Genomic DNA, 12,253 nt, shown 5'->3' with positions numbered 1-12,253 from the left:
TCCTTGTACTTTCCCTTCACCCTGTCCAATCTGTCACTTAGATGGGCACAGCTCAGACACTTCTCTCCTGAGGATCCTGCCTGGCACTCAGCTCTCTCCTGATTGGCCCCTACTGGTACTGAGATCTGCCTGGTTGGCTCACATTGGCACTCAGCTCTCTCCTAACTTTGCCAGGCACTCAGCTCTCTCCTGATTGGCCCACACTGGCACTTAGCTCTCTCCTGATTGGCCCCCACTAGTACTCAGATCTTTCTGGATAGGCTACACTGGCACTTGGCTCTCTTACTTTCTCTTTGTGGCCTTGACCAGCAAAGATGCAGATTCCTGGTTTGGTCCTCAAGGAAGACCATCCTTCCTGACCCTACCCCATCCTGCTGCCTATGGCCCCTGCATGGTGGGGGGCAGGTGGGAAGGCATGACAGCCTGGGGGCCCTAGGAGATACATAAGACAGGGAGAAGGGGGGTGTCTGTCTCCAATGGACAGCACGGTGGTATCAGTACACAACTTTGGAACCTGGAACCCACAGCTTGTGCAGCTCATGAGATGGGACCTTTGTGCACTGTGGTGCTACATATGGACAGTCCTGCCTTGGCCACTCCAGGTCTCAGGGTGAGCCTCAGGCCCTGAGGGATGGACTGGGTCTAATCTGTGTCTCTGATCCTTTGTTTCTCCTGTCTGTCCCCAGAGCCTAAGGTGGTGTTTGCCAAGGATCAGCCAGCCTGCAGGGAGGTGCAGGCTGAGGCAGGAGCTAGTGCCACCCTGAGCTGTGAGGTGGCCCAGGCCCAGACGGAGGTATCATGGTACAAGGATGGAAAGAAGCTGAGCTCCAGTTCCAAAGTGCATGTGGAGGCAAAGGGGAGCCAGAGGCGGCTGGTGGTGCAGCAGGCGGGCAAGGCGGATGCCGGGGAGTACAGCTGCGAGGCCGAGGGTCAGAGAGTCTCTTTCCACCTGAATGTCACAGGTGGGTCCTCTGGGGACACTAAATTGGCCCTGTTTGGAGCTGTTGCTGAGACTGGCTGCCAGCCCCAGTGCACCTAGTGTGCTTTCTATCACACTTCTGATCTCTTGTCTCCTATCCTCCCAGTTATATTTTCACAGCCTCTAGGTCAGTGGTTCTCAACCTTCCTAATGCTGCCATATATTTTCATTGTTAACAAAGGGGTTGTGACCCACAGGCTGAGAACCGCTGCTCTAGGTCCAAGGAGGCTGGGTAGAAAGAATGTGTGCAGAGGGAGGGCCTATTCCTGTGTCCCCTTAAGGCTTGCTGGCACAGAGATACTCAGTCTTATGCTCTTGCCATCTGTCCAGAACTTTCCTGGACAGTGTCCCTCAGTGTCCAGGGGTGTGACTCTCCCAGGCTCTGTGGGCTGAGGTAGACCCAATGCCTCCCTCTGGGGATATGTGGATTTCCTTCTGTGGGATGTTCTGTCAGCTACCAGGTACCTCACCCTGCATCAGGTCGTGGTTCGTTCTCTCTCTCTTTCCCCCCAGCGCTTTGAACTTCATTCAGCTGGGGTGAGGGGAAATTTCAGCCACCTGGAATGTGGAATTAACTATTTTATCCAAATTTTAGGTGTCTGGGGCAATCTTCCCTTCCTTTGTATGGATATAGAAGGCATCTGTGCACCCATAGCAGCAAAATCTAAATCTGTGTTTTGTTGCCATCTCTGTGCAAAGTAAAAAAAAAAAAAAAAAAAAAAAAAGCAGATATTGCTGGATATGTGGTGTGTGATACATACTTGTAAGGTTGGACTGATGTTTTTATTTTTATTTATTTTATTTTATTTTTGAGACAGAGTCCCACTATGTCACCCTTGGTAGAATGCCATGGCATCATAACTCACAGCAACCTCAAACTGTTGGGCTTAAGTGATTCTCTTGCCTCAGCCTCCCCAGGAACTGGGACTACAGGTGTACACCACAACACCCAGCTATTTTTTGTTGTAGTTGTCGTTTTAGCTGTTCCGGGCTGGGTTTGAACCTGCCAACTTTGGTGTATGTGGTTGGCGCTATAATCACTGTGCTACGGGTACCAAGCCAGGACTGATGTTTTTAAAGGAAATTTTGTTTGCTTTTTTCTTAAATTAGAACATTCTGTGTCATAATGGTCCTTGGAGTCTGATAAAAAAATTGTAGAAATGAAGAGGAATGAGGAGGAATGAGGGTGCTTAACAAAGCATGAGTATGCTTTGGAAATAATGAGTTACTGTAGTAGCAGCCATTGGCAGATATAGCAATAGTTATTACATAGCATTTCCCTACTGATGAATGCGTATCTCTTCCTTCCTGGCTGGCTTAGAAGAATGAGGAGTACATGTATTTTCTTTGTTAAGAGAGACTTCACATTCAATAGAATTGGGCGACAGGTTCATATTTGACTTGTGGGTATGACCACAACATAGTTTGGGGTTTCATCTGTATAGTAATGTGTGGTAACCATGATACCTGCTATGTTTCCTTGTGAAATGTTAGTTTAGGAGAATTTAACAAATCATTTTATGGTAAAAAAAAAAAAAGTTGACAAGTTGTAATAATTTGACTAATTTCTAGAAAATTACATCAAAACTAATAAATAGAAATAGAAACAGTCCTATCACCTTAACAGAAAAGGAAACAATAATGAAAAAAACATCTTTTCATAGAGAAAGGTTAAGTCCAATGGCTCTACTGGTAAATTATACCAAGTTTTCTGGACAGAATTTATTCCATGTTCTATTCTACAGAATAGAAGAAGGATATGCACTCTAACTCATTTTGTGTAGATAGTGTAACATTGATGCCAAAATAAGGAAATTATTAAAGGTTTTGGGACATGGTGATGAAAATGTAAAGAAATGAACAGAAGCCATTGTAAGCTCAATGATATTCATTCCTCATCAAAATGCAAACAATTTCTTTTTTGGGGGGGAGATAGGGTCTCACTTTGTCACTCTGGGTAGAGTGCCGAGGCACTGTAGCTCACAGCAACCTCATACTCTTGGGCTCAAGAGATCCTCTTGCCTCATTTTTTCTATTGTTTATAGAGATGGGGTCTCTCTCCAGCTCAGGCTAGTCTTGAACTCCTGGCTTGGCCTCCCAGAGTGCTAGGATTACAGGTATGAGCCATTGTGCCCATCCCAAACAAATTTTTTTTTGAGTGGAATGAAAATTGACAAGTTGACCACAAAGACCAAGTATACCTTTGAAGATGAACAAAATGAGATCATATGCTATACCAAATATTGGATTTTTTTTAAATGACATTGATTAGGACAGTCAGCTCTGAGTGCAGTGATAGATGATCATATAAAAGGAATAGAATAGAATAGAATAGTAATCTCAGAAACAGCCCTGCGGGTAACTGGACTACGTCCCTCCCTTTATTTATGTATTTTTTCATTGCTATGTTGCTAGTGTGAGGTACAGAGGAAGGAGAGTCTTTCCATAGATGGTGCTAAGATCACTACCCACATAGAAACAAAATGAAATTGAGCTTCTGCCTCATACCACACATAGCAGTCAACTCCAGGGATATCAGAGACTCCAGTGTGGAAACTAAAACAACCTCTTAGCAGGTAACATATATTATTTAATGACTTTACCACAATGAAGGATCTCACAAACAAAACATAAATGCACTACCCATAAAAGACAAGTTGATATATTTGCCGTTATTACTTAGTTGTGTCCCTCCCTGTCTGTCCCTAGAGTCCAAGTTGGTGTTCGCCAAGGAGCAGGCAGAGCACAGCGAAGTGAAGGCTGAGGCAGGGGCCAGTGCCACCCTGAGCTGTGAAGTAGCTCAGGCCCAGACAGAGGTGACGTGGTACAAGGATGGGAAGAAGCTGAGCTCCAGCTCCAAAGTGCACATAGAGGCAAAGGGGAACCAGAGGCAGCTGGTGGTGCAGAAGGCAGGCAAAGCAGATGCTGGAGAGTACAGCTGTGAGGCCAAGGGCCAGAGTGTCTCATTCTGCCTGGATGTCACAGGTGAGTTCTTTGGGGGCAGCAAGGTAGCCTATTCCGGCCTGTAGCCCAACATATCTTTTCTACTGTTTCTTTAGCTATTATCTTTCAAGCTTCCTTTTTTTTTTTTTTTGTTAAGTCATTTGTACATAGATTGTGAATATATTTATGCCATTATGGGATTCAATGTGTTGATTATTTGTACAAATTGGAGTGCTTACATCCTACTAATCAACATAGCCTTCACCTCATTTACCCGATTATAGTGTTAAGACGTTTGTGTTCTATACCTGATAGATCCAAGTTGTACTTGCAATGTGCTCCATAGGTGTGGTCCCCCTACTAACCCTCCCTCTATCGACCACCCCCCCTCCCTTCACCTCTCCTCTCCCTTCCCTCCTTAATCCTAGGCTATAGTTGTGTTTCATTTTTCATATACAAGTGTGAGTGATTATAAATTGGTTTCACAGTAGTACTGAGTACATTGGATATTTTTTTTTCATTCCTGAGACACTTTACTAAGAAGAATATTTTCCAGCTACATCCATGTAAACATAAAAGAGGTAAAGTCTCCATTTTTTAATGCTGCATAGTATTCCATGGTATACATATACCACAATTTATTAATCCATTCATGGCTCGATGGGCACTTCAAGCTTCCTGTTCTTTCATCTCTCATTTTTATATTTGTGGCTGGACCAAAGGAGGCTTCTTCTCTCAGGGAGGGTGCTGTTTCTGGAAACCTTGAGTGATGTTTCCACTTAGTAATGCTCAGTGACATCTTTCTGGCACCTGTCCAGAACCTTCCTGCTGTTCATTGGTGTCTGGGACTCTGGCTGTGCCTGGTCTTAGGTTCTGAGGTTAACTAGGCATCTCTTCCCTGGGGATGTCTGAATATTATCACATTATATGTTTTGGTGATTATGACATACCCTCACTCAGGAGCACATGCTGGTTCTGGTCATTAAGAGATACTTTACTTTCATCGAACTGGGATTAGGAGAAATTTTGGCTACACCATCATACTTGGAATTATTGGAAGAGTGAACTTTGGATTATTAAATTTTAGGTTTCTAGGGCCCTCTTTCTTTTTCTTCACGGATATTGAAGTTCTTTTTACCTCTTAACCTGTAGGTATACATTTTGCTGACATGTCTGTGCAAAGAGAACAAGTATTGGAGAATTGGTAGATACTTGCCTTTGATCTTTAGGATTATTGTTTTAAGGCACCTTTGTCTTCAGTTTGGACAGTCAATGTCATAATTTATTGGAGTTACATTTATAACTTTAGGTGTGGTAAGGAATTCTTAGTGTGTATCGCACCAACTTACTTTGTCAATGAGCAATAGCCACTAACTAGTAAAGCAGTGTTTATCATGTAGTGTTTTCCTGACAGTATGTATCTGTGCCTCCTTGGCTGATATTATTCATAGGGAAATTATTAATTTCCTCTTGTCTAGAGAGTTTTGATGCCACACAAGGGTGGGCATTCAGTCCTTTGGTGACTATAGGTGCCAGCACATAACAATTTGGGGTTGTATCAGTTTACAGTGGTAGTGGGTGTGTATGGATAACAAAAATCCCATGAAATATTCTTGTGAAATATTATTTTAAGAGAATTTGACGAACGATTTTATGTAATAAATTTGAAAACTTGCGACAATTTACCTAATTCCTAGTAAAGTACAAAACAGACATAAGAGGATTTATAAAACTCAAATAATTGTATAACTTTTATACAAATGGAACCAGTAACAAAAAAATATTCTAAGCCCAAACGTTTTTTGTAAATGATTTAAGATATTCTGGAAAACAATCATCCTTTGTTCACGGATAATGTTCTAGAGAATATAAAAAGGGGATAGACTTTTTATGTGGATAGTGTAACATTGATGCTAGCATCTGACAAAGAAAGTAGGAAGAATTGCAGACCAATCTATTATGGATATCAAGAACAAAATCATAAACAAGCATTAGCAAATTGAATTCAGCAATAGAAAGGATAATACACTGTGTCAAAGGTCATAGTTCCAGAATGCAAGGCTGATTTAGCTGTAGAAATACTCAATCAGTGTAAAGCTTGATGTCAGTAGATTGAATTAAAAAAGAGATAATCATCTCACTAAATGTAGAATAAAAGTATTTGATAAAATCCAGGGGAAATCCTTGATAAAATTTAAGCATCAAATTTTAAAATAAACTATGTAAAAGTGTTCTTCCTTAAACAGCTGACCCATTGATGTTTTCTTTTTGTATGGTTGTCTCTGAACTTTCCCAGTCATCTAAAGAGGAAGAAAAAAGGAGAACAAAAAACAGAACATTATTTGGAATATTCCAATAATTCCATTATTGGATTATTCCAAAAGATCAAACGTCCAAATTATAGGGATTCCTGAAGAAGAAGAGGATGGTGCTAAAGGCACTGATACTTTACTCCAAGACATTATGGTGGAGAATTTCCCAAGCATTGCAAGAGGCACAGAAATTCAGATAGTAGATAGTTTCAGAACCCTAGCATGACTTAATCTAAATGAAGCATCTCCTAGACACATTGTAATTAACTTTGCCGAAGTTAATATGAAGGAGAAAGTCCTGCAAGCAGCCAGGATAAGAAAAGTCTTACTTACAAAGGGAAAAATGTCAGGAACACCACAGATCTTTCAACTGTAACTTTTTAAGCCAGAAGAGAATGATCATTTATCCTTCTCAAACAAAATAATTTTCAACCCAGGATTCTATATCCTGCTAAACTGTTTCATTTGTGATGGAGAAATAAAATATTTTATGGACATGCAAATGTTGAGGAAATTTGCCATAACTAGACCAACTTTACAGAAAGTACTCAGACCAATTCTTCATAATGACCAGCACGATGGTCCATCACCAAAGTAAACACATACCTAAATTAAAGAACAAAGCCTAGTTTCCACAATGATGCAAGGAATAAAAATAAGCTCTGGACCTCTGAAAAACGAGATGACCAGAACTTTACCATACCTCTCAAATACTCTCAATAAATGTGAATGGCTTGAATTCCCCTCTAAACAGGCACAGGGTGGCTGACTGGATATAAAACCTCAGGCCCAACGTCTGTTCTCTCTAAGAAACACACCTAACCTCAAAGGATAAAACAAGACTCAAGGTGAAGATATGGAAAACAATAATCCAGGCAAATGGAAATCAGAAAAAAGCTGGGATTGCAATCTTATTTGCAGATACAATTGGATTTAAACCAATAAAAATAAGGAAAGACAAGGATGGACACTATATACTGATCAAGGGAAGTACACAACGTGAAGAGATTTCAATAATTAACATTTATGCACCCTACCTGGAATGTTCCTCAATTCATAAAACAAACCCTAAATGATCTGAGTAATCTGATACTTTCCTGCACCATAATAGTTGGAGATTTTAACACCCGTTTGACAGTACTGGACAGATCCTCCAAGCAGAAACTAAACAAAGAAATAATGGACTTAAACATGACCCTGGAACAAATGGACTTCAAAGACATATACAGACTATTTCATCCTAACGAAACTGAATACACATTCTCAGCCCACAGATCATCCTCCAAAATTGATATCTTAGGACACAAGTCTAACTTCAACAAATTCAAAAGAATGGAAATTATTTCGTTTATCTTCTTGGACCATCATGGAACAAAAGTTGAACTCAACAACAACAGAAATCTTTATACCCAAATAAAGTCATGGAAACTGAATAATCTTATGCTGAATGACAGCTGGATCAAAGATGAGATTAAGAAGGAAATCATTAAATTTCTTGAACAAAACAATAATGAAGCCACAAACTATCAAAACTTATGGGATATGGGAAAGGCAGTCCTAAGAGGCAAATTTATAGCATTAGATGCCTTCATCAAGAAAAGAGAGAGCATAGACTTCTGGCTTTACTACCTTCCCTCCCCACCTTCCTTCCTTCCCATGGCATCTGCACAAGGAATAGTGAAAAAATGGTGGTTTCATAAATAGTGCTTGGACCAGTTAAATATAGACAACAATGAAAACCGTATACCACACACAAAAGTCACTTCCTGGTAGGTTAGAGACCTCAGGGTAAAAGGTAAAACTAAAAAACCCTTAGGTGATAAACATAGATTATTTAAATAATTTTGAATAAAGAAAGTTTTCTTAGATAGAACAGAAATGCCCTAACAACAATGGAAAAACATCAGTGTATTTGAGTACATTAAAATTAAAAACTCTGATTTTTCAGAAGACCCCATAAAAGAACAAATTGCAAGTCACGTAGGTGGGGAAGATACTTTAAAAATAAATGTAAACTCCTTCTAACATTTCACATATATAAAAGTACTTTAGAATGAATAAAGAAAAAAGGCAGTGCTATTGCTAAGGGGACAAAACTCATCCCACAGCAGAGCAAACATTAGTGGCCAATACTTTCTAGAAGCTACACAGGGATGCCACACCTGTGGTTCAGTGGGTAGGGTGCCAGCCCCATATACCGAGGGTGGTGGGTTCAAACCCAGCCTCAGCCAAACTGCAACAACAACAAAAATAGCTGGGCATTTTGGTGGGTGCCTGTAGTGCCAGCTACTCGGGAGGCTGAGGCAAGAGAATCACCTCAGCCCAGGAGTTGGAGGTTGCTGTGAGCTGTGTGACGCCACGGCACTCTTACCGAGGATGATAAAGTGAGACTTTGTCTCTAAAAAAAAAAAATAAAGTAAAAGCTACACATCTTTGTCAGTCATCAGGACAATGAAAAAGAAAGCCACAAGGATATACAACTACAGACCCTATGTCTGACACTACTGGGCATGGGCAGGGGCAGTACCCTCTGGACTCTGGGTCCTGCACAGTCCCATGGGGAGAGGAGGAGCTGGGGCTTCTTCGGGCCATAGGTCAGGTGCAGAACCAGGAGTTCTGTCCCTCCTCCCTCCTTGTCCAGGCCCTCTTTTCATAAGTGCAGCCTTCCTGACCTAGAGGGTTTCTCTGATCTTGTGTGTCCCTCCTTGTCTGTTTCCAGAGCCCAAGATGGTGTTTGCCAAGGAGCAGCCAGAGCTCAGTGAGGTGCATGCTGAGACGGGGGCCAGTGCCACCCTGAGCTGTGAGGTGGCCCAGGCCAAGACAGAGGTGACATGGTACAAGGATGGGAAGAAGCTGAGTTCCAGCTCCAAAGTGCACGTGGAGGCCAAGGGGAACCAGAGGCGGCTGGTGGTGCAGCAGGCGGGCAAGGCAGATTCTGGGGAGTACAGCTGTGAGGCTAAGGGACAGAAGGTCTTCTTCCACCTAGACGTCACAGGTCAGTCCTTTGGGGGAAGTAAGGTAGCCTCTTTGGAGGTGATGATGGTTCTCGCCTACAGCCCAATAGATCTTTGTGCACTTTTCTTTTTTTTTTGGCCGGGGCTGGGTTTGAACCCGCCACCTCCGGCATATGGGACCGGCGCCCTACCCGCTGAGCCACAGGCGCCGCCCATTTGTGCACTTTTCTTTAGCTTTTATCTCTCAAGCTTCCTGTTTTTTTTTTAATCTCATTTTTGTATCTGTGGCTGGGCCAAAGGAGGTTTCATCTCTCAAGAAGGGTGCGGATGCCATTTTTTATAAACCTTGAGTGATATTTTCAAGTATAAATGCTCACTCACACGTTCGTAGCACCTGCCCAGAACATTCCTGATATTCTTTGCAATCTAGAGCTCTGGATCTTTCTGGCACTGTGGTTTAAGGTAGATAGACCAGTTGTCTCTCCTGGGAATACAGGAATATACTTCTCTGTAATCTGGGGGGTCCCAAATGCCCTCTTTTCAGCACCATGTCTCTTGCTAGTAAGGGACATTTGAATTTGTTTGAACCAGGATAAGGCAATATTGGCCACACAGTCATATTTTGAGTGATATCCAGACTGAACTTTGAGTTGTGAAAGCTTCAGATACTCTGTGTTTGCATGGATTTAAAAATCTCTCTCTGGACTCACTTGTGGCAAAACCTGGATCCATGTTTTCTTGCAATGTCTGTACACCCGAATCCAAGAGCAGAGGCTAGGCGGCTACTCCTGTCAGATTCTGGATTATGATTGAAAGGCAAATCCTGCTTTTCTTTTGGCTCCAGTGAGAGCATTCTGTGTCAGAATTCTCCCTTCACATTTGACGAAGAGGAATAAATAGCTTAAGCTGTATCAGCACACTCTGTTAAAGATGAGTGTTGGAAAAGTAGCCACTGATGGTAAGGCAGTATCTCTCACAAAATTTCTTCATGATCCATGTGTCTGTGCCTAGCAGGCTAATTCATAGAGAAGCCGGAGAACAACATTTTCTGTTCTTTGTCAACAAAGTCTTACATCACAATGTAGCTCCTATGTGCCAAGACCTGACAGCTTGGCGTTTTATAGGAAATTCTTGGCCTATGCATAGACACGAAAAACTCACTGTGTATCTTTCTCAAATTATTTGAAGGGAATCTGACAAATTATTCCATGAGAATGAATTTGATAAGATTTGGAAAATTCAATCAGTTTCTTAGAAAATTCAGTTTCTTAGACCACCCAAATAATCCCGTACCTTTTAAATAAATAGAACCAATGATAAAAAGAAAATATTTCTCTAAAGAAAGGTTTAAGCCCAGTGGATCTGCTGATCAATCATGCCAAATATTCCTGAAAGGAATTATTCCATGTTCATGGATATTCTTTTAGAGAGGAGAATGAGAAGATACCCTCTGGAAGCTGTCTTATTTGGTTAGCCTAACATAGGCATCCGTGTCTAACAAGTGTGTTGGAATAATTCATTATAGGCCAATCTCTTATGGATATCTAGGCCAATATCATCAACAAAATATTCTCAGAGTGATCCAAGCAGTATGTGAAGAGGAAGATGCACTATGAACTAAGAACATTGTGTTGGTTTAATGTTTAATATTCAAAATATTAGAAAATGTAATGCATGGCATTTACAGAGTGAAAGAAAAAAATGATATGATTATCTTAATAAATGCAGAATAAATGTTTGATGAAGTTAAACATTATAAATCCAGAACAGGTGTTTGATGAATTTTTTTTTTTTTGAGACAGAGTCTCAAGCTGTCACCCTGGATAGAGTGCTGTGGCATCACAGCTCACAGCAACCTCAAACTCTTGGGCTTAAGTGATTCTCTTGCCTCAGCCTCCCAAGTAGGTGGGACTACAGGTGCCCGCCACAATGCCTGGCTATTTTTTGGTTGTAGCTGTCACTGTTGTTTAGCAGGCTCAGGCTGGGTTCGAACCTACCACCCTAGGTGTACGTGTCCGGTGCCCTGCTGACTGGGTTATGGGCACTGCCAGGTGTTTGATGAAATTTATCATGAAGTTATGCAAAAAGCTCTTAACTATCAGTAAATGTATTCTGCCCTGATTTGCTAAATGGTAGTATAGACAGCACCAATTAACATTGTAGTTAAAGTCAGTAGTAATGGCCAAAGAGATTGGGGAAGCTGCTGCACCTGGTGAATAACCAGGAAGCCTCTAGGAAACCACAGATGTCCAGGAATCCAAAAGTTGACACTGCTCACTGTGGGCAGGAGCAGTAGCCTCATGACCCTGGGCCTTGCAGAGAGAACACACCCTTAATAGCCCCATAGGGAGACTTGGCACCAGCAGTGAGAGCAGGTGTGCAGGTGTCAGCATCCTAATCCTTACCCTGGGGGATTCCATGTGGGGTGTCTATGACAGTGTTCCCACATAGAACAGCCCCAAGGAGCAAGGAAGATGAATGCATAAACTGTGCTGATAAACAGTGTGGCTTTCTTCAGACCATCAGGCTGGTGCAGAGCCTGGAGATGGTTGTATGCCTCCCGTCCAGACTATCTTTCCCTGGTGCTGCCTCCCTGACCTAAATGGTTATATTCACTTCTACATCCCTTTCTTTCCTAGAGCCAAAACTGGTGTTTTCCAAGGAGCAGCCAGAGCACAGTCAGGTGCAGGCCGAGGTGGGGGCCAATGCCACGTTGAGCTGTGAGGTGGCCCAGGCCCAGACGGAGGTGACGTGGTACAAGGATGGGAAGAAGCTGAGCTCCAGCTCCAAAGTGTGTGTGGAGGCCAAGGGGACCCAGAGGCGGCTGGTGGTGCAGCAGGCGGGCAAGGCGGATGCCGGAGAGTACAGCTGTGAGGTGGCCGGCCAGAGGGTCTCTTTCTGCTTGGATGTCACAGGTCAGTCTTTTGGGGGTAGTAAGGGATGTAGAGGTGAACATAACCATCTAGATCACCTTTGGAGGTGATCATGAGACTGGCTTTGACCTTTTGTGGATCTTAAGGACTTTCTGTTAGGCCTCATGTCTCCCCTTCTCACCTGCTACTATT

The 12,253-nt window shown here is 42.4% G+C and overlaps 1 protein-coding gene across 19 annotated transcripts in view; it reads left to right on the top strand.

The window, feature by feature from the left end:
* Positions 1 to 12,253, top strand: part of OBSCN (obscurin, cytoskeletal calmodulin and titin-interacting RhoGEF) — a 183,397-nt gene that overhangs the window by 53,664 nt on the left and 117,480 nt on the right. For 16 of the 19 annotated variants that reach the window (XM_053572308.1, XM_053572310.1, XM_053572309.1 and 13 more), the window contains 4 exons: positions 687 to 962; positions 3,689 to 3,964; positions 8,954 to 9,229; positions 11,828 to 12,103. In XM_053572308.1, coding sequence (XP_053428283.1) covers positions 687 to 962; positions 3,689 to 3,964; positions 8,954 to 9,229; positions 11,828 to 12,103 — 1,104 coding nt within the window. The remainder of the gene's footprint in view (positions 1 to 686; positions 963 to 3,688; positions 3,965 to 8,953; positions 9,230 to 11,827; positions 12,104 to 12,253) is intronic. The other 3 variants (XM_053572317.1, XM_053572311.1, XM_053572313.1) reach the window with 2 other exon arrangements.

Source organism: Nycticebus coucang, chromosome 20, assembly GCF_027406575.1.
Source record: "Nycticebus coucang isolate mNycCou1 chromosome 20, mNycCou1.pri, whole genome shotgun sequence".
Lineage (NCBI taxonomy): Eukaryota > Metazoa > Chordata > Mammalia > Primates > Lorisidae > Nycticebus > Nycticebus coucang.
Note: the sequence above shows the minus strand (reverse complement) of the source record. Positions and strands in the feature narration are given on the sequence as shown.